This window comes from Mauremys mutica, chromosome 5 (genome assembly GCF_020497125.1).
Source record: "Mauremys mutica isolate MM-2020 ecotype Southern chromosome 5, ASM2049712v1, whole genome shotgun sequence".
NCBI classification, from domain to species: domain Eukaryota; kingdom Metazoa; phylum Chordata; order Testudines; family Geoemydidae; genus Mauremys; species Mauremys mutica.
This window is the reverse complement of record NC_059076.1, coordinates 17,961,577-17,982,858: the sequence shown is the minus strand read 5'-3', so window position 1 is coordinate 17,982,858 and position 21,282 is coordinate 17,961,577. Positions and strand designations below refer to the sequence as shown.

At 44.4% G+C, this 21,282-nt stretch overlaps 1 protein-coding gene across 3 annotated transcripts in view; it reads left to right on the top strand.

The window, feature by feature from the left end:
- SCARB2 (scavenger receptor class B member 2) overlaps positions 1-19,522 on the top strand; it is a 37,329-nt gene extending 17,807 nt beyond the window's left edge. Inside the window, exons 5-13 of one of the 3 annotated variants that reach the window (XM_045018579.1) lie at positions 522-613; positions 3,992-4,111; positions 5,126-5,304; positions 7,758-7,876; positions 10,108-10,181; positions 11,369-11,420; positions 12,374-12,532; positions 12,664-12,739; positions 15,244-19,522. In XM_045018579.1, coding sequence (XP_044874514.1) covers positions 522-613; positions 3,992-4,111; positions 5,126-5,304; positions 7,758-7,876; positions 10,108-10,181; positions 11,369-11,420; positions 12,374-12,532; positions 12,664-12,693 — 825 coding nt within the window. In that variant the 3' untranslated portion in view covers positions 12,694-12,739; positions 15,244-19,522. The remainder of the gene's footprint in view (positions 1-521; positions 614-3,991; positions 4,112-5,125; positions 5,305-7,757; positions 7,877-10,107; positions 10,182-11,368; positions 11,421-12,373; positions 12,533-12,663; positions 12,740-15,243) is intronic. The other 2 variants (XM_045018578.1, XM_045018577.1) reach the window with 2 other exon arrangements.
- The last annotated feature ends 1,760 nt before the right edge of the window (positions 19,523-21,282 follow it).

Genomic DNA, 21,282 nt, shown 5'->3' with positions numbered 1-21,282 from the left:
TTTTTTTCCCACCCATGCTTGGTTAGGAGGTTGCAGAGTTTCCTTATTCAGATGTGGACCGTACCACTGTTGCTCATGCTTTAGTCCCCTATAATGCCCTGTTTGTGGGACTAGCCTTGAAAACCACTGGGAAAATTCAGCTGAGATAGAATGTGGCTGCCCACTTACTTAATAGCATTTCATTGTGGGAGCACATAAATATCTGGGCCCTAGAAAGACTGTGTTGGCTGCCAGTTTGTTTCTGGTTGCAATTCAGAGTGTTGATTCAGTCTCTAAAGTTCTTTATGGCTTGGGCCATAGATATCTTGGATACCCCATCTCTCTCCTTGAAATCATCTGGAATACTTCGGTTGACCATCCCTCTCTGTCAACAATTAGCTTGCAGCCCCCAGCAGAGTCCAACGCATGGTAACAGGGTGGCACAACAGTAGACACCTACCACCCTGTTCTAGTGCATCAGCCAGCTGCCCTAGGGAGTGAGTGGCCCAGCACTGTGCAGACGAACTCTTCTGTGTTTCTAGATGAATGGAACGGATGACGGTGAATATGTTGTTCTCAGTGGGAAAATGAACTACCTGAACTTCTCGAAGATCGTGGAGTGGAGAGGAGAAGAGTAAGTTGTCGAATCGGACAGTGTGAAACTTCTCACTTCCTTTGAGACCTTTCAGTCAGCAGAGACAGCGCCTTTCATTTCTAATATTTTTACAAAGAAGCCAGTTTAGTGACAGGCTCTCTGCACATCTCAAATCCCACAGCTCACAGGAAGTTAGCCTTGTCCTGCAGAGGACAGAGGCAGGCAGAATGCACCTGGAGGGTGCTGGGGGAGCAACACGACTACTATACCCTTTACATGGGTGCTGCATTCACTCCCTCCACCATTGCCCTCAGGCCACCAGCTGGTGCAGAAAGGAGGCTGCGGTGTGGCCATGCCCCCACACAGACACATTGCACCCTCTTTGAGAGAGGTCATTGCTGCTGGCATTTCAGATGTTACAGGGATGGAGGCAGTACACGTACCTAGGTGTATAGATAGGGAGAGAGAGACACTCCCACAACTTGCAGTTGGTCAGGAGAAGCCCCAGGATTTTGATTGCTGCCTGCACGAGCAAACCTGCACGCTGGGCACCCAGAAGTGGGAGGGGTGGATGTTGGAGCCAATACAGTGTTAGTGAGTGTAACTTCTCAGCAAACAGGGCTGTTTCTGTCATGAAAGGAGAGTTTAATAACTAGACCTAGTCCATTCTGTCTGGGCTCTGGTCTTCCCTGGGAGAAAGGTGAGTTTTTAAACATGTATTAACCTGTCCTGTGTTCAGCTAGCCCATGTTACAGTCCTAGTAAAGAGGGGGCAGTTGTTGTTTTAACCAGGATTAGATGGCCAAGGTACATAGTTAAAACTGCAACTGCCTCATCGTCACTAGAATTGTAGCAGGGGTTAGTTACACAGATCATCTTGGGTTATGTCTTCACTGCGCAAAATGGTCTGTTTGTACATTGGTGCAGTTGATTTAAAATTCTAGTGCAGACAAGGCTCTATAGTTTTGACTGTGATGTAGGTAGGCCAGGTCAACTGCAGGTGGGGTTCACCCCCACCCCAAGGGCTTTCTTACTTGGCTAACATGCATGGGTTTAGTTTGTGATCCTTTTGGTCTTTTTGACTTGACTTGATATCAAAGCTCTACTGAAAAGCTGGGAACTATAACGACAAACTCCATATAGAAACTGACGTATTTCTCTGCATACTGATTTTACAGAATCAGCTTGAACTTTAAAACTATTGCCAATAATCTGCTACATCATATTCACTGAGTATTTAGCAGTATTGTGGGCTACTACTTAGTTTTCCCTTTGATTTTATTAAGTATACAATATATATTAATAAAAAGGGTGGTGGAGCTTGTGTTAATGCATTCAAGCTGGAGATTCGCTCCATGTTTTTCCTGCTAGTCAACATCCATCCATGTACTCTTGCAGATTTCTATAATACAAATGACATTTATTTTTATTTGGAGTGAACATACTTGGATCCTGCTTCCATTTGCTGTTTCCCTCCATTACTTTTTCTTGTTAGTTGCTGTTTTCTGGTGTCTTTCACGCAAAGGGGTAGATTGTGACTTTAGATACAGTAGTGAGCAAGGGGTGGTGCATAAAACTGCCCCACCCAGGAGACATTGTATCTCTGATGGGACACAGTCATCCCCTGCTTCCTTGCTCCTGGGATAGCTCCCCACACCCTGCAGCTGGTCAGCTACTCTGGGTAGCAGGCAGTGGGGTGGAGCCTCTAAGGCAAGGCTCAGACCCTTCCCCATGTTCCCAGCAAGTAGCCTTGTCTACTCCTCTGCATCCGGACCCAAGGTCTGGAGAGCCTGTTGTTGGCACCAGGAGGCTACTACCCCTGAATGGATCGTTAGTGGCTCCCAGTGGAGCAGATTACTGTCATACCAGTGAAAAAGGTCCACAGTAATTATCTTGCATACAGTGCAGTTTATTTGAGAAGGGATTACACAAGCGGTAAAAGGTTACATTAAGCACATAACTCCTATGTTAGACATTAAGAACTATACGTTAAGAGCTATACATTCCTCTTAGCGAGCCACTCCATCACAAACATACACAAACAGGCCCTGTGCTACCCTCACATAGTTCCTGCTTGGCAAACAGAGGTGGTGGTTACCAATTCTGTGGATGGCTTCTTCCCTCCAGGTCTGGTCTCCTCAGCCCTCTGGTCTGTCTTGGATTCTCTCAAGGCCAGGCCTTGGCTGCCTGGAAACCCCTCTGGTCACTGTCCTACTCGAGCCCATGGTACAGAGTTTTGGCTACTCTGTCTAGCAGCTTCAAGCGTCAATTAAGGAATTCCCCAGCAGTAATTTAATTTGTTTGATTTTTATACTCTTTTTCCTCAACGGGGTCACATGTCTTAAAAGCATGCCCAGTGGGCGTGTGGTTACTAATTTTTACCTGGTTAGTACTTTCGGAGGAGACTGCAGAGTGGTGCCAACTGAGCATTACCCCACATTCACTCCCTTATCAATCATTCACTTCAATCCCTTGTGTGATGTCCTTCAACAGGATCGAGATGCCCCGGTCAGCCCATGCTCCACTCAGGATGTTCTACACGTGTTGTTTGCTTTCAAGTGGACTTGTTTGCTGACCCAAAGATCAGTATTGATCATACAGGCAGCATGGAGCAAGGCAGTTTCACCTCTGGCATCTGCCTGATGCTAAGAGAAGGATTCTTCTCCCAGAATCCTCTTTCGCAGTTCAATCATGTCAAGCCATGTTCTTGCACCATTCATTCATTACGGCCACACCAATTCAGCACCATCCCAACGCTTGTCTAGAAGCAGAAGGGGGTTCCTACACGCTTGCTTGACATGTGGTCTGGCTCATAAACAAGCCCAAAGTGAATAATCCAAAACACTGAGCTGTTAATTAAAATGTTTGCCAGCAACTTTTTGCTTGGGCAATATACTCAGAGCCAGATACTCAGTTACACTAAAGCCCCAACGTAAAGGGGATGCAAGTGTAATTTATGTGCATTTTAAGCCCCGTATACACTGCCAGAGCTGTTGCGCTATGAGTAGGTCTGCACTGCAGTCCAAGGTCTGATCACAGCACAGGTAGACATAGCTACACTAGCTTTAATCTAGCTAGCGCAGCTAAAAATTGCAGTGAAGCCATGATGGCATAGACCCCAGTATGGGTTGTACAAGTCCGCCCAGAAACCTGGGTGTGTACTCGCATTCCTAACCCGCGATGAAGCCTGTGCCACCGTGTCTTCACTGCTATAGCCATGTTCACTCATTCGGAGCACGTGCGGGTACGGTTACCCAGCTATAATCATACCTCTGACTGCAGTGTAGACATACTTTCAATGTGAATGAGAGTCAGGCCCTCCCGGTCCTTCCCACGCCAACCAAGCGGTAATTAACTCACCATTTGCTCAGTAATTCTTTGACTCTTTCATTCCCTCTCTCTGCTTCTTTTACTGCAGGTCACTGAACTGGTGGACCACAGAGTCATGTAATATGATTAATGGGACAGATGGAAGTGCTTTCCACCCATTGATAAGCACAGATGAAACAATTTATGTCTTTTCTTCCGATTTCTGCAGGTAAGGAGAGGAAATCCAAACATAACGTATCAAACTGTTCACACTGGATCCTTCTGAGATTTCAGATGAAATCTTTTCCCCTGGTGTTATGTTTTACAAGCTCTATTCCTTAAATACATTTGTCTTTTATTAATTCACTCTAACAAGTAGGAGTGAGTTAGCCCCTAAAAACCAAGTCACATCTAGTTTAAAAATGAACTATTTGTGATAAAAGTAAAATGAAAATTTGAGTTACATCCTGAAATATCTGTTGAATTCCCTCACTCAGCAGGATGAGAGGAGACAGCACAAGCGTGCTAAACAGACCTTATTTGAAACTTCTCTTTCCCTCTGTGAAATCCTCTTGCACTTCCTAGTTTGCTAAAGACATTCCAGAATGCATCATTCTGTGACATCACTTCCACCATTCGACACATACACAAGTAATGGGATATGGAAAGCCTGGGACTTTTCTCTTGCCATCCTACCTAGTAGCCTCCTTCCTCCTAGGTTTCTCTGCCATTTGAAAACAAAATTGACATGACTTTTTCTTTTTCAATCAGGAAAATAACCCCCATTAGATGAATCCAGGCAATGTTGGGGGTTCAAGAATTGCCCTCTTTGGGGCCTGCTGGTACTGTCTCCCCCCGTCCATTCTTTTCATTGTCGCTTTTGTGGTTTGTGAGATCTGTGGCACAAAAATAGCTGCTGCAGCACTGAAAATCGTATGGCTGAAAAGATAATCGTGACGACTTGAGAAACCCTTCTGAGGCCAGGCATCTGTGCCCCAGACCTCCATTTTTTTTTTTTTTTAATAAAAGGGTCATGCAGCACCACAACAAGGTGTATAGGACCAGAGCCAAAGTGCATTGAAATTAGTGGAAAGGCTTCTGTTGATTTGAGTGGGCTTTGGATCAGGTCTGTAGCTTACCGTAAATTCAAATGGGCATACAGATGCCACTTTGAAGGCTATACAGCATAGGCTACTAAGTCCTTGTGTCTGTCAATTCAGATTCTTGCTTTTCTTCCCCACAGATCTCTGTATATAACCTTTGATAGCTTTGTGAGTGTGTCTGGAATCCCTGCCTATCGGTTTGTGCCCCCTGAAAAGGTGTTTGCCAATACGTCAGTGAACCCAGACAATGCAGGATTCTGTGTGCCAGCAGGAAACTGCCACGGCTCAGGTGTGCTGAACATCAGCGTCTGCAAGCAGGGTATGTAGCCAAGGAGTGTGGGGAATACTTCTGGGGCAGCACATTTTCACGTTTAACTGAAACGTAGTGGGGCAATTGGCTTGATCCTGTGAGGTCCTGAGCACTCTCGATTCTACATGAAGTCACTGGGATCCGAGAGCGTCCAGCATGGTGCCGAATCAAGCCCAGTATCACCAGTTGTTATTAAAAGGCTCCAGTACTGAAGAAAACTGATCTGAAATAACATTCCTAAAAGATGTCGTCTGCTCACGCTCTAGTTTGCATCATATAAAGACAGGAGTCAGAAGCACATCCTAGGAGCCGGACTGTAAAGTTAAAAGCAGTCAGAGCCAGCCATGCTCTACGCAGCACAGTCACTTCTTAGTGGGCAGAATTCAGTATGGGGCCTATACACCACTTGACCCTGGTGCATAGGCCTCATACTGGCTGGCTGTACTGGGTGAATTTCCCCTCCATGAAGATGGGGCATGTCAATGAGTAGCCTCTGCCCAGGTGACCCCTTGTGGCCTCAAGGCAGCCCTGCCAGCAGCTCCTCACCTCCAGTTCCCCTCTTGGTTCCTCAGTAAACTCAAAAAGAGGCTTTTACAAATCCAACAACAGCTTTCCACAGGGTCTGGTTTATTAACTTACACTTCAAAATTTCAACACAAGAGCCTTCCCGCCACCATTAAACTGGGCACAGCCCCAAACTCCCCGCTGTGCAGGGTCTTCCCTGCTTTGGCAAGCTACTCCCAGCCCTTCCTAGCTGGAGCTGAGCCTTCAGGCTCTGGCTTCCAGGCCCCAACCTTTCTTCCAGCTAGGGGCTCCTGCATTATTAACTTAACAACGCATTCAAAATAGAGTTTTCAAGTCCATCCATTTTCCCAGGCCGTTTCTTGCCCGTTGCCTCACTCGCCCAGCTTCAGTTTCTCTACTAGAGCCTAGTCGCTCCCAGCTACTTCTGTTCTCCTAGAGAACACCTGCTGCAGGGCCGGGTGTTCCCTGCTCAGGTGTGCCTCCTTACTAATCAGAGCTGGCTGGCCTAGGGCAAGTTCTGCTTTGGGAAATGTCACTGCCCCAGTCAGCGTGTAAAAGTCGTGTTCTGTGCTGTCTTCAGTGCTTTCCGTGTGTGCTTTGTGAAGGTTAGCTCTATTGGCATGAAATTTGTAATCACACCTCTTTAGAATGTCCTTAGACCCCGTCTGTGTTGGGAATAACATAGTCCTAGTAGAATAATTTTTAATCAGTGCAATGAGACTGCTCATGTACTTAGTTACACAGGTGCATAAGTGACCGGACTGTAACATGAGTGACACCTCAGAAGTGTAGTGTGGGCTCACAGCATGGATGACACACAGGGCTAGATCGGGGTGGGCAGCCTGAGCAGGAGCTAGAATTTACCAGTGTACATTGCCAAAGAGCCACAGTAATATGTCAGCAGCCCCCCATCGGCTAACCCCCTCCAGCCCCCAGCACCTCCCTCCTCACATCTCCTGCCCGCCGCAGTCAGCTGTTTTGCAGTGTTCAGGAGGCTCTGGTGGGGAGCGGGGAGGAGTGAGGGCATGGCAGGCTTGGGGCAAGGGGGGGAGTGGTGGCAGGACCTGGGGCAGAGCAGGGGTTGAGCAGTGAGCACCCCCCCCCCCAGGCACATTGGAAAGTTAGCATCTGTAGCTCCAGCCTTGGAGTTAGCGCCTATACAAGGAGCCGCATATTAACCTCTGAAGAGCCGCATGTGGCTATGGAGCCACAGGTTGGCCACCCCTGGGATAGATCCTCAGCTAGTGTCAATTAGTGTAACTCTTTTGGCTTCAGTGGGACAGCCTGTGTGCCCAAGTGCTTTGCTGGATGAGGGCCTAACCCTCGGGAGAGAACAAAACTACATGTGATAGATGTTTGTCACCTTGCTTAATGCACTGCTGGAAGGCCTTCGATGACTGAAGTGATGAGAGTGTAAGAACCTAGATAGTATACACCAGAACTAGGTTGGAATCTGTTGTGTTGATGGACCATAAGAATATAATAAATAACAATACCCAGCTCTTATATAGCACTTTTCATCAGTGGATCTCTTAGCACTTCACAAAGAGCTTGTACATTATCTCCATTTTATATATGGGGAACTGGGGCAGGGAAAGATAAAATGATTTGCCCAAGGTCACCTGGCAGGCCAACGGCAGGGCCAGAAATAGAACTGAGGTCTCCTGAGTCCCAGTTCAGTGCCTTATCCACCAGGCCATGCTGCCTTCTGTAAAGTGCTTCCAATGAAGTGAATGGGCTCCAGAAGAAACCAGTTTTCTTCAGTTATTTATTACTGGATTCTGGGAATGTATGTTAGTGTTACTTTTTACTATTGGAAGTTGTTTCATGGTGTGTGTGTGGTATCTTATTTTTGTTCCTGGCCACACTGATAGATTGGATGGATGGGGATCTGATGCATTGTTATCTTTAGAAAACTTAACGGTTTAAAATTCCAGGTGTCCCGATCTTTTTATCGGCCCCACATTTTTACCAAGCAGACGAGAAGTATGTTAAGGACATAAAGGGCATGCATCCCAGAAAGGAGGATCATGAAACATTTCTGGACATCAATCCTGTAAGTATGTGATTCCCTTTGAAATGGCTTGTAGGGTATCTGATTCTCCCTCCACTAGGTGAAGTGAATAAATGAAGGCAGCCACCTCCAGTTAGCAGTCTGCCCCACAGTGACTAGGGGGCATCACACAGTCCTCTTGTCCTGTTGATACCAGACCCTTGAGAGAGAAAACCAAGCTCTACCCAGAAAAGCAATACAAGAGTACTGATCTGTGCACTTAGAGCGTTGCGTTTGTAGATCCCAGACTTCACCAAAGATACGGGCTTGTAGAATAGACTCCTTAAGGAAGGAAAAAAGGAAGATGCTAAGGCCTGATCCGGCTCCCATTGACTCAGAATTGAGTCCTTAAACCTTATTCCCTTTGGCATCCAGTTTATATGTGATGCCATGAATGTGATGGCTTAGATAATGGCAGCCAGAGGGTTTTATTCTGGTTTCATCCCTGGTCTGGCAATCTCCTCTCTAAGCGCTGTTCACTAGCCCTCTCCACCTCTTCAGCCGAGCCACACCCCAGCCAGACCGCCTTAGAAAGGCACTTCCCACTCCAAGCCCCAGGACCATTCTGCTCCAAATTCCACAGCTCTCAGTACCAGAAAGGATCAGTTTGCTGTTCGCGATATCTCAAGCTTTCCCATCAACCCACCCACGCTAGGTACCCTCCTCAAGGACAGGTTTTGACAGGAAGTTTTCCCTTTGTATGGGACAGGATTTCTTTTTGCCGGAGAAGGGTGGAGATTGTTTCCATGCAGCTGGTGTTTTCCATCATAGCCACCATAGCATTCCAAGAAACCCCCTCACTCTTCACTTGGCTCTCCTCCTTCTCACTTCCTGGCTCATAGAGCGACGAACAGTCTGTGGGCTCCAGCTTTCATCTCACAGTCACCAAAGCCATCGCCCAGTTTCCCCTGAGAAAGAGGAAGTGAAATCTTCTCTATCTACTTCAGGGCGAAAAAAATCGGGAGACTGGAGACCAATCTTACACCTCAAGAGGCTAAATCCATTCATACTGCCCCAGAAGTTCAAGATGGAGGCTCTGCATTCATCCCTGGATGTCAATAAGCCCAAGTAGTTGCTGGCCTTGGTCAAAGAGCTGTTAGCTGGGTTTACAGCTTTTTTGCATCCCAGGGGAGTCACAAGGTAGCTAGAGTTGACCACTGAATCTGGCACAGCATTTGTATTATTATGGTACCTATTGATGCGTGGCTTCAAAAATCTACTCTTCTGTAAACCCATGCAACAGAGCAGTGGCCTGGAAGTGAAAATGTAAAGGAGTACAGTGGAGAACAGAACAGTAAACAAACAGAATGAGGGGAAAGAATAAAGGAATTACCAGCATAATGACAGGGGGAAACTAATCTGACTCAGGATGCTGGGAGGTACCATTTCCTTCTGCTTCAGCAAGGGCAGCTCCTTTCTGAGCACTAGTGCACATGCTGTTCAGAATCCAAACTCTTGGTGTCAGTGGGTTCCTGATTGCCAATCCCTTCTTACACAATTCTTTCTTAGTGTGTGATTTGCCCCACCAAAAACATTAAAGCTAAATTTTGCCACCTCTACACTTAAAAATCTCCTTCCTCCAACACGCCAGACATTGCAGCATTTATGATGATGATTGATTATTATTATTGCAACTCGCAGAAGAATTATTTTGCACAAATCTTCTCAGTGGCAGTGCAGCCAGCTTCATCACTCTGTCTTGGGTTGTAGTAGCAATTTGTTTTATGGTTAAGGCACAAGGACTCTGGGTTCAACTCCCAGCTTCACCACAGACGTCCTGTGTGACTTTGGCCCTATCAATTTAACCTCTCTGTGGCTCAGTTCTCCATCTGTAAAACAGGGGCTAATAGCACTTCCTTTCTCCCACCCGTTGCCTTTCTTATCTGTTTACACTGGGACAGGGACTGTCTCTTAACTGTGTGTTTGGACTATGCCTTATAGAATGGTGCCCCAGGCTCAGCTGCGGGGTCCCTAGAGTCTCTCAGGTTCTATAGTCATGAGGGTCATCTAAGTATCTGGATGGATGGATACAAATAAAAATAATCCCCTAGCACGCTTCTACCTAATTCTCCTATAAAGAGATAGGAAACCTATCCAATTCCATCTTAACTAGTAGATGTGGTGTTTTATCATCTTAAAAGCATCTCCTTCCCACTGCAAAAATTGGGCTGGAATCATACTTTTAGAGTAAAAAAAAAATGATGATTTTTTTTTTGTTTCCCTTTCTTTCATAGCTGACAGGGATAGTTGTACAAGCAGCCAAGAGAATGCAGATCAATGTTCTTGTCAGAAAACTAGATGAATTTATGTAAGTATTCTCCTCTAGCAGTGGGGATTTCAGGATTGCTCGCCTGACTTCGTATTTGAAGCGACTTTGCCTGCAGAGTCCTTAGGGGAAATATTATTTGTAGAGATAGTTCAGTCCAATAGAATCTGACCTAGAAAATGGTAGGGTAGTTCCTTCTTCTTGTTTCACATTCACAGTGGCAATTTGTCGTTATTTCAACAACCTGAAAACTCAGGTGTGAGCTGTCGCAAGCTACGGTGGCCCTGCCATGTTTTCTGAATATATGTTTCAAACTGCGAAAGTCTAAATGTGAAACACACTATGTGAGAGAGAACCATGTATTGGTGGCATGATTTCTGTGAAGTCAATAAAATAGATTCACATCGACTGAGGATCTGGCCGACTGTCCTTATGTGAGTTTTATAAGAGAGACACTGTCACAGGAATGGACGTGTACCCACACACAGCCACGATTTCTGCCACAGCAAATGCCAAACACATTCCCAGCTGATGAAGCCAAATTAGTGTCAGAATGGTAGTAGGAGCTAGTTAAAAACTTTACAGGAACTCCCATTCATTTTCAGCTTGACACTTCAAAGTTCCCACACGAGTGTGTATGTACAAGGCACTTTAAAATATATAAAGGGTGACATCTTATCTGCCCAGATCCCTTTGGGGGACTGGATCCTAAGACAACATTTCCTCATATTTACTGTACTTTACTTTCTAGTCACTATGAGATCTCTCATTGAAACACTTTCTATCCCAGTATTGCTGGCACCGTTAACATAACTCCACTGTAATACCAGGCATCACTTTAGCTGGTGTGTGTCTCTTATAACCGCATATGTATATTTCACAGCTATGTATAGCCTTCAACAACCGCTCAGGTTGGTGTTCCCATTCCCTGGCACAAACTTTCCATGAGGTCAGCTATTAATAAGCCTCTCATGGATCTTTTTTCCCCCTGCTCCCCAGGAAACCCCAGTATATTTTATTGCTTTAAAAACAAAGACTACATTCCAGTTTCTAGATCTTGATTCTTATCCTAATCTGGGGGAGAGGAAGGTTAAAAGTTTAAATAAAGATAAGAAAGGTCTAGAGTTTTCACATGGGAAAGTTTTCCCCCTTGATTGCTGTGTTCTAATCTGTCTGGAGAAAGCTGAAATCATTGCAGAATCTCAGTGCCTTCTTGTCTTTTTACACAGTGAAACAGGCAGTGTCAGAACATTGGTTTTCCCCGTGGTGCATGTAAACGAGGTAAATATTGTAAATGGTCTCCATTGCCGTGTGTGCCTGTCTAGAAAGATGATACCACTGGGCCTGCAAAAAAGTGGGGAATGTGTCATGTTTCTCCTAATTTTACAATAGCAGGGGGGTAGGAAATAGTTCTTTGTATAAAATTTCTGGTTGATCGTTGTCCTAGGTCCCAGTCCTGCAAACTCCCCTTCACGTGGGAACTCCTATTGACTTCAGTGATACCTCTCATGGGGTAGAAGTTTGATGGATCAGGCCTTTAGTTTGTCAGAGTTCCAGGGAGGTTTCTTCACTGAAGATAGATCCCTGAATTCCTTGGATTTGTGATGCAGTCAGTGTTAAAAGGGGACTTTACAAAGGGGTTTAGGTTATCTCTAGGAAGGAGCTTTATCTCACTGAGGATCTTCATGCTCTGAACCTGAGAGGGCTTCCAAATTAATGCCCAATCCTGCATATAGTTAAAGCTGGGAGTAGTGCTTACTGTCTTGAGTCCCATTGACTTCAGTGAGACAGCTCCTGGCAGCAAGCATTCCTCCTGGCAACAACAGCGTGCAGGATCAGACTACGAGTAAGATCAAGTGAGGTCAGCACTTGAATGGGAGACCTCCAAGGGAAATCTTAGCTATTGCAGGAACTATGCTGGTGATTTGTGAACCAGTCCCTCCGTGGGGTGCTGGAGAGAAAGCACCTTCCCTCTGAAAATCCAGCCCTTTTAAGGTGTCCCACAATTGTGCTCACAAAATCATTAGTCACTTTTGAAAATGCAGACCAGTTTATCCTTACAGCTTCTAAACTAGAGCTAGCAGTTCTAGTCAGAGGCGAGGCATATCAAACAATCATCATGGCAGAGGGGATGCTGCTGTTTCCTCTTATGCTTATTCTAAGTAAGAGAGCGCAGCATAAGGGGTATTGAAACGTATCATTTTTCTCTTTCTCAATGCTCCCTGCTCCTCCAGAGTGTTCTGATTGATGAAGCATCTGCCAAAAAACTGAAGAGTGTTCTGTTTGACGCCACAGTTGTAACCAGCATCCCCTTTATAATCATGGCATTAGGAATTATTTTGGGGATTTGTTTCATTGTGCTCGTATGCAGGCCCCCTGGAACAAAGGAAGAGGTTAGTAGCATCTGAAGTTGACCTTCCTTTCTTGGTGTTTATCTGTGTTTTATTTGCCTGTCATTGATTTTACCTTTTGGGTTCCCACAACATTTTTTGCTTTTTGTTTTTGTTGCAACTGCTCTTTCCAGGTTAGAGAAGTGTTAATAGAACCAGAGTAAGTGCACCCAAACAAAGCTATGCAGCCAATTTAAGATACATGGTAAGGTGGGTGAACATACATATTTTGTTTTGTTTCTAATTCCTTTGCTAGCTACAAACACTAGTTGTAAAAAGAAGCCTGTCTAGTGAACTCTGAAGGGTAAGATCCAAAAACCCCACATATTTGATTGACATTTTGAGCCCTGTTCAATTTGACAGTTGCCTTTTGAGGAAAAAAATATTAAATTGATTTTCAGGTTCTCTTGTAATACTTTGGGCTGGTTCTAGGCCCCGTGTTCTTCCCAAACCAACTGAAGGCCAAATCGGCATCTAAACTAACAGCCCAATTCTGAACACCCAGAAACTACAGACAAATTCAGATTCGTATCCCAGCTTTGCCTCTTGGGCCATTCAACAATACTGTCTCCCTCAGAGAACTGAAAATCACTCCATAATGCACAACCTTAACTCTGACCGTACCATATTTATTCATTCAATGGCAATTATAATCTTACAACCTGAGCATCTCCATGTGTCGATATACCTGATACAAAGACGATACAAAGTGGATCAGCTCCTCCAAATTACTTCTCAAAAGCACAAACTTATGCTATAAATGCACATTATGACTTAAAAAAAAACCCACCAATCAATTGTACAATAAAGTACCAGACACAGATACTAGTATTCCATATGTGTATTCTGATCTGCTATATTAAAAAATTGGCATTAAGGTTGTTAATGCTGTCAAAGATTGTGAGCCAAAACTTCACCCTACGTCAGTGGTCTTGTATGGATGCTAAACTAGGGAGATCTTCGTGATCCGAGACAGGGTACCCTAGTAGGCTTTTTCCACTTCTAGCTGCTGTTGCTCTAGGACAGTCTTGCTTTTTGTGTATTTTGCTTTCTAAACAGGTTCTTGCAACTGCACGAAAAAGCACATGCAACCTGCATCCTGAATTCACACCCAAACCATGCGTGTGCTGTTTCTCAGTTTGTGAGGACCTGGGCATGCTTATTAGTTAGCCTTGTGATTGTTTTGTGGCAAGACCTCAAGAGAGACACCTGTGTGCTCTTTCTGCAGACTTTACTCAAATGTTGACTGCTCCCACTTGGAAACTTTTGCTTCATTCTTGCCCCCTGCTCAGCTTTTTGGCAATGGATGATTCAATGATTCTGGTCCTGGTTCCTTTATGGGAGAGGTGGATCCTGTTTCTCCTGAGCACCTGAGTTTCTTTTTCCCTTCCCTGTCTTGTTGGCAGGCTCAGCCTGAGAACCTAGCAGCAGGCCTGTGGGCTCCGGGCAAGGCCTCAACCCTACCTGCTCTCTCATCCCAGCCCCAGCGAGACCAATCACAGCCACGTTGCTCAGGCTTTCTCACAGAGGCTATGCTTTTTCCTTCAAACTGTGAAATCTGTGATGGCCATGAAAATCATACAGCCCTGGTTATACCCCCTTGTCTTGCACCAGTTCTTTCCCCTCCCTCCTGTTTATGGCCTTAAGCTATTTGTCGAATATTATCACACTGCTGACCCCACCCCTCAGTTGTCATTTTGCAAAGCTCAACATATTTAACTCTTTAAATCTTTCCTCTAAATCTGACTCTCCAGCCCCGCATCATTTTTGTTGTTCCTTTCTGAACTCCCTCCAGTCTGTCATTAACGTTCTAGGTGCCCAGAAGTGAACACATACATTCCAGAGGTGGTTTCAGACACATACAGAGGAAATCTCACCTCCTTGCTCTGTGACTCAATATTTTTGCAGATGCAGCCCAAGATTGGCCTTTAATTTTGCAGCCTTGTTACCCTGCTTTCTGTCGCCCCTAAGTCTCCAGCATTACTGGTTCCCAGGATTCTCCCTCCTGTTGAGTGTGTGTGTGCGTGTGCCAGATTATTTTTCCCAAGATGCATTATTTTGCATTTTTCCAAGATTTCCTGCCTTTGACCCTGCCCCTCTGTAGGTCCCTTTTAATTATCTCTGTCCCCACTGGCGCAGATAACTCCTCCCAGTGTAATCTTGTCAATATGCTGTTCGCTCCCAGCATCACCATGGAGGATGTTAAATAAGCCCTGCCCTAACACTGATCCCTGTGTCACCCCCTAAACATCTCCAAGGAATGCAGACAGCATGTGCCTGCTGCACCATTCCCTAGGATGATGCAGCACGCTCCCCGCTCCGTGGCTGGCCAGCAACACTTGCCCATGCAGAGAAGAGGGGGGAATGCTTTCCCAATGGGAGCCCTATGAGGAACAATCCACGTGCTCACCATAGAGCATATGCTGTGGTTGTGCTGGTCCTGGCATAGGTTGAGCAAAACTGGGGCAGATTCTTGCATCATCCCCCTTGAATATCTATGCAAAGACCACTCACAATCTGCCCTGCGGTGCTTTTTTAGCTTAATAGTTGTTCCTGTATGGTACAAGGGATGGAATTTGAGCTTGGGGGATGATGATAACCAGGATCACTCTTCTTTGCTGCTTTGAAACTCAGTCTTACATTTGTTGTCCTCCAGCTCCACACTGTCTAACACACTGCAGTTAACTTTTCTGCTTTGCCATTTTGTATTTCAGAGTTCTGAAGAGGAAAGGGCTCCGCTCATCAGGACATCCTAATCTTCATTTTTTCCCCTTCCCATGTGAGCTTGGTGAATAAACTATGCAAGTTGATCTAATACCGGATACTACCCGGCATTCAGCGCCGTCTAAAAACCCATCATGCTAATTATAATTATTTGTAGTACAGGGATGGAAAAAACTAAAATGCTAGTGAATAAGGAAGCTGTTTTCAGCTGCTAAGCAAGTTTTAAAACCAGATATTAAAATAACTTAAGATCCTGCTTTATTAACTAGTGTTTAATATTCCCAGTGCTGTTGAAAGCCATAAAAGCTAAGAACCACTATGTCAGTGAGATTATAATACCCTGATTCATGTATTAGAATTACGTGGGGTAAACTTTGTAATGTGGGCTCCGAAGTCCCTTTTGAAAATGGAACTTAGGCATGTTTGAAAATACTGTCCTGGGTCTAACTTTGTCTTCTGTGTAGAGTACACTTGACTTCTTATTAACAGAGTGTAAATGGATCATTTTACTAGTTACCCATCATGCCTTTCACCTCCAAAATTGTTTTGTGAATCTAAGCCAAAATGGTAAGTGAGGCCTATTTAATCATACCTAGTTTTCAGTTAAGAAGCCAAGTACTTGATAGCACATTTTCGTACAGCACCTTGATATGTCCCAGTATTGTTTGAAATCCCATTGTGTGGTATTAATACAATGCCCTGGCAAGTTTTTAATTTTTAATTATTTTTTACACTGGAATACAAAGGGTTGGTTAGCTGAGGGTACAATAGAGCATTCTCCTTTTTCCTGTGTCAGTGTCTCACAAATATCTATTCTGTGGAGCACTGTACAGGCAGACGCTGCAAGGGTATTTGTAATTGCATTAAACATTTAGGAAACCTACAGACCTTGTGTATTGAGGAATGTTTGGAACATAAAGGAAAGCAGCATAAACATTTTTTTAAAAATACTGGTAGTTTAAAATATCATAAGGGTACTTGTTTTCTCTCAGTGAGGAAGAGCATTCTCACAAATATATTTCCATCAAATAAAGTCAGTGAAAAATGGAGACATACTTTTTGGACTGACTGAACACTCACGCGTAGGATGTTAGCCTATCAATTGTTCAGCAATCCAGACCATTTTGGGCTGTCCCAGTCAGAAAAGTTCTACTATAATTATTTATTATCTGTATAACTGTAGCACCAAGGAGCCCAAGTCCTGGACCAGAGCCCCACTGTGCTGTGGTCTATAGATTTGTACCAATTACAGAAAGCTAGAGATACTGGCATTTCACCAGGCTGACTTCTTCAGCCGACTGGCTCCTCTCCTGTGCAAGCCAAAACCAACCAAATAATACTCATCCAGATTCAGGCATCTGCCATGCTGCCTGGCTGAAGATAAGAGCTCCTGTACATAATGTGATCTGCAAGTGTGTTCCCAATGAGTGAGAGACTCAGGCTAGCCAACGACAGCCATTCATCTCAAGGGATTTGCTCTGCAGGAAAGTCTCCATTTAACCTCATGAGAGGAAACTGTCCAGCCCTCATCTGCCCTGTGATTGGCCAGGATGAAAATAATGCCATGTGAAAACCCTTGTGGGTGAGAGGCTTTGGAACTCTGTCCTACCTTTACCCCGAATGTTATTCTGTGGGGGGGGAGACTCTTCCTTTGCCACTTATGTAGATTCCAGTTGCAGATACCCTCTTCTCCATCACCCCAGTCTTTGAGTCTCAGGGGCCCTTTATTTCTTTCCTTGGCTGACCTCTGGAATAAACCTGCCAGCTAAGGAAAAGCCCAATAGCTTTGGCCCAGGGTCCCTTTTAAATTCTTCCTTGTATTCAGAAAGGGGCAGCTACAGAATGCCCAGTGCTGCTGGTAAAAGGCTACATCCCTCTCAGATTAAGGGCCAGACGTCCCTAGCTGGGGCAATTGAGTCAGTAGCTGCAGAGCCCGTGTTCTGCGAGTGAGCCATTTGCCTTTTGCAGTGCATGATGCTAAATCAGGAACTCCAGATCACCTTTCTGTCTCAGTCTTTATGTTGTACAGGTCAGATCATTGTATGATCCACATTGAAATCTAGCACCTTGTGTAAAAGAGCTATCTGTGCACAACAACGGTAACCTACAAATCATCTACAAAGCCTCGGGTATTTTCTGAGGAAGTCATTTTGAAAGCATTATTCCTGATAAAACAACAAGGCCTCACAGGGTGAAATTCATCCTAGCGCAGAGGACCAGCAGAGAGACTACGCACTGTTTAAGCCCTGCTGCAAAATACCAGTCCTCATTCCACTGTCCAGACCAAGTAGTCGTGGACTCAGCTGAGAAGTCAGGAACAGGTTTTGTCCCAAGGATCCTCAGCACTGGGGTGAATTTAACCCCAACATATCCCCATTTTAAAACGTTACATTCTGCTTATTGGGTCAGATCCTCAGCTGATGTAAATCAATGGAGCGCCATCAAAGTCAGTGATACTGTGCCAATTTTACACCTATTCAGGATCTGGCTCATTATTCCTGTCCGTTTATTGATTAATTTAGCTGAACTCTTCAAATGTCTGAATGACTGTGTCTAGATGTTTGTGTATATGCTACAGCAGATTAAGCTGCTTCTTGGTTTTGTTACTTCATTGCTTCAATGTTTCCATTCTCTACCTTGCCCTGAAGAATTTCCCCCCCAAGGAACATCTGTTTCTTAAATCTCCACTAGACCATAGGGAAGAGGTCTTATCTGTCTGATATAGAGGAAAGGTGGTTATTTTAATAATAAACGTTTCCATTTTATTTTTTGCATGCTCCTGCTGTTACGTCCATTCCTGTACAGCTGTCCTGTTTCGCTGCGCCTTCTAATTTCCAATGTGCAGTTGGAAATCAGTTAAATGTCGTGCAAAGTGACTTTCATCAGGTTTTAAAACACGTGCATGTCCATTAGAGGTGAGCACTGTGGGCAAAATGCCAACAAAATCACAATCAGTTGTACTTTATAGACACTGGCTTTTAGTCCATGGAACTTTAGTCTTTCTGGAACTTCTCAGCTACTAACTCACATGTAAGAATTATAGTATAGACTGTGTTACAAGCGGGATGTTCCAAAACTCTCCGCAGTGGCCTAACGCTGCTCCCACTGTCGTCAATGGGAGCAGGCGTAGGCCATCACCAAACACATTTTAAAATCCCGTATTTTACAGATACAAATAGACGCATAGATATTAAGCAGTTTGGAGAAGGGTGTGTGCATTTCTACGTAAGGCAAGAGCAAAAATGACTACAGAGTTAAAAGCTAAACCCCATTCAAGCAGGATGCATGATAAAATTTTAGAGTGTTTTATTTCCTTTTAGTTTTGTGAAACCGGTACATTGCAGTTTGATGCCTCTTACTGGAGCATTCCACCTCTCTCAATCCCGCACATACAAAAAGTCAAATATACCCGTGGGAGAGCCATTTTATGGGATGCCAGACCTTCCAGCTGTGTTTTATAAAGGGTTATTGATGATCAGAATATTTGATATGCAGGGGCAGTTATCCTTGACAGGCCTGTGCATTGTTTCTTTGTAAACTGCCCTGGGTACCTTAAAAATCCAGAATCCCATTTGTTCATCTTTCTCAGCTGTTAACTTGTAAAGAAACACTACAAAGAATATCATTCTCCTCTGGATATATGCATGCTACTCACAATAGCAGCCAATTGTGCTGCCTTTCAGTGTTAGTCTAGTGATTAGAGCCCAAGGCTGGTTATCAGGAGACCAGAGTTGTAATCTGTAGGGTTATTAACATTTACATATATATATATATATATATCATCCAGAGGTGTGGGGATGAATTAATATTTGTAAAGTGCCATGGGCTTGATCCTTCCAAGGACAGCTTACTTCACTGTGATGAGACACTCAGTATCTTGCAGAAGTGCTAATACCTTATACCATGACAGTTCCTTATATACCCATTAATAAGAATTACTTGTGCCTGCATCCAGGGAAGATTATCCATCTATAATCCTTCTGTTCAGCTGTTCTGTAAAGCACTGTTTGTTTCACACTGTGGAAGTGATTCCAGGCAGTGTTAGATACTTTTTTAATTATTGAAGACTCACAGGAGATAATTGTCAACTGTTATTTGTTGATGGATTTTGTATTTGTTTTCCTGAGGCTGACTGTTGAAGAGGAGATACTCATAGCAATGATCAGTATGTTTGCACACTTGATTCACTTTCTGTGACTCTAGCAATTTTTGTTTCCACTATTAATGCAGATCAAGTGGTGCATTAATAAAAGTTAATGTTTCTATTAATAAAGTGTGATGAACTTGGTATTTTCTTTTACTATACAACTTCTGGGTTTATGTCTGAGTGTATCTGGTGCCTTTTGAAAGAAAACAGTTCATAGCCAATATTTTCAAACCTAGCTTTTGGCTCTGAAATCCATATTCAGGCACCTAAAAAGTGACCTTGTTTTCAAAAGTGCTCAGCACCAGCAGCTCCCACTGACATCAATGGGAGTAGTGGACACTTGCCACTTTGAAAAGTCAGGACACTGGTTTAGGTGCCTGAATATGGATTTAGGAACCTAACTAGGCACTGAAAGAGAAAAGTAAAGCTGCTTGTATCTCAGTGGAACGTGGCTGGGAGACATTTATTACACCCAGAGAGTTGGGATTGTAAAATAAGGATTATGTAAATTTCCAGGGAGGTGCTGTGATTTAGAATATCGATACCTTTGCTGATAGTTTCTCACTGTCTTGTTCCATAGAGAGGCAGGTTCACAAAGAGCAATACAGTGAGTTAGATGTCTGTAGTTAGGGGGAACCACCAGACACAAGAGCCTAATGTTTAAAAAAGTGTCCACTGATTTTGGGTGCCTCATTATTTGGTACCCAACTTGAGATGCCTGGGGGCACCATTTCAAAGATACTGAGCCCCCACCATTCCAGTTGACCTCAATGGGGCTGCTGATGCTTGGCATCTCTGGAAAAGTAGCTCAAGCTGGGTACCCAAAAATTGAGGGTACCCAAATTAGTGGACACTTATGAAAATGTTGACTTTCATCTGCTCTTTATTGGGTTATGGCTACACAGTGGTGATTTGGGATGCTGCTTAGAGGGAAGTGAACCCCACTTCCCCCCCCCACCTGTATATCTGGAGCATATATTCCAGTGAGGCCTAGTGTGTGGAGCAGTGTGTGGGATCTGGGGCTAGAAGACAAATAAGTAATTGCTCTTGCATCATGCCTTTCTTTGAAAAACCACAGTAAATGCCTTCTGAATATAAGACTCCAGAGAAGTTGGTACCATTTTCTGTGCAGAAGTGGGTGAAAAATAACCATTTTGTATGGAGAACTATTTCAACTGCAAGAGAATTTTTAGGGAGTTACCAAGGACCTGATTTATAGTCCTTGTGTACCCAAATCTCATATTCTGTTCAGTAGGAGCTGTGGATCCTCAAGGAAAGGAGGATCAGGCTGCAAATGGTGACCTGTTTTGTGTGGAAATTTCAGTAGAAAAGGTACAGTAAGTTTCCAGTATAGATTTGCCCATGGGCCTGATTCGCATCTCTGGTAGAGTCAGTGGAGTTACCCTAGCATAAAGCTGGTGACAGCGAAAGGAGGGTTTAGCCCAATGGCTTAAATTACAATGGGTTAAGCCGGGGTGACCCCAGTGACTTCAATAGGGTTGCTCTGATGTAAAAGTGGAATTTGGTCCATCATCCTTTACCTGGCCTCATGGGACAGGTGTTAATCTAGGGTTAGGTAAAAATTATTTTAACCACATGTGACCCCGTTGCAGTTTTCTTTTTAATGGCCAAACATGTGATGGCGTGTCTGTGGAAGACAGTAACCCTGCTGGCTCCCTTGTAGTTTTAAATCTGTAACCCCATCACTCATCAGAGTGCAACAATTGAGCACAAAGCTGACTGAAAAGCAAGGGCCAGGTGGCCATCAGGGGCGGGGTGCGGGTCTCTGTATAACCTGCAATGGGACAGCGTGGGGGAACTGTCCTGCAGGCGAGGAGTTGTCCACCAGCCCCCTAAACCCTGTGGAGAAGCGGGGTGAAGT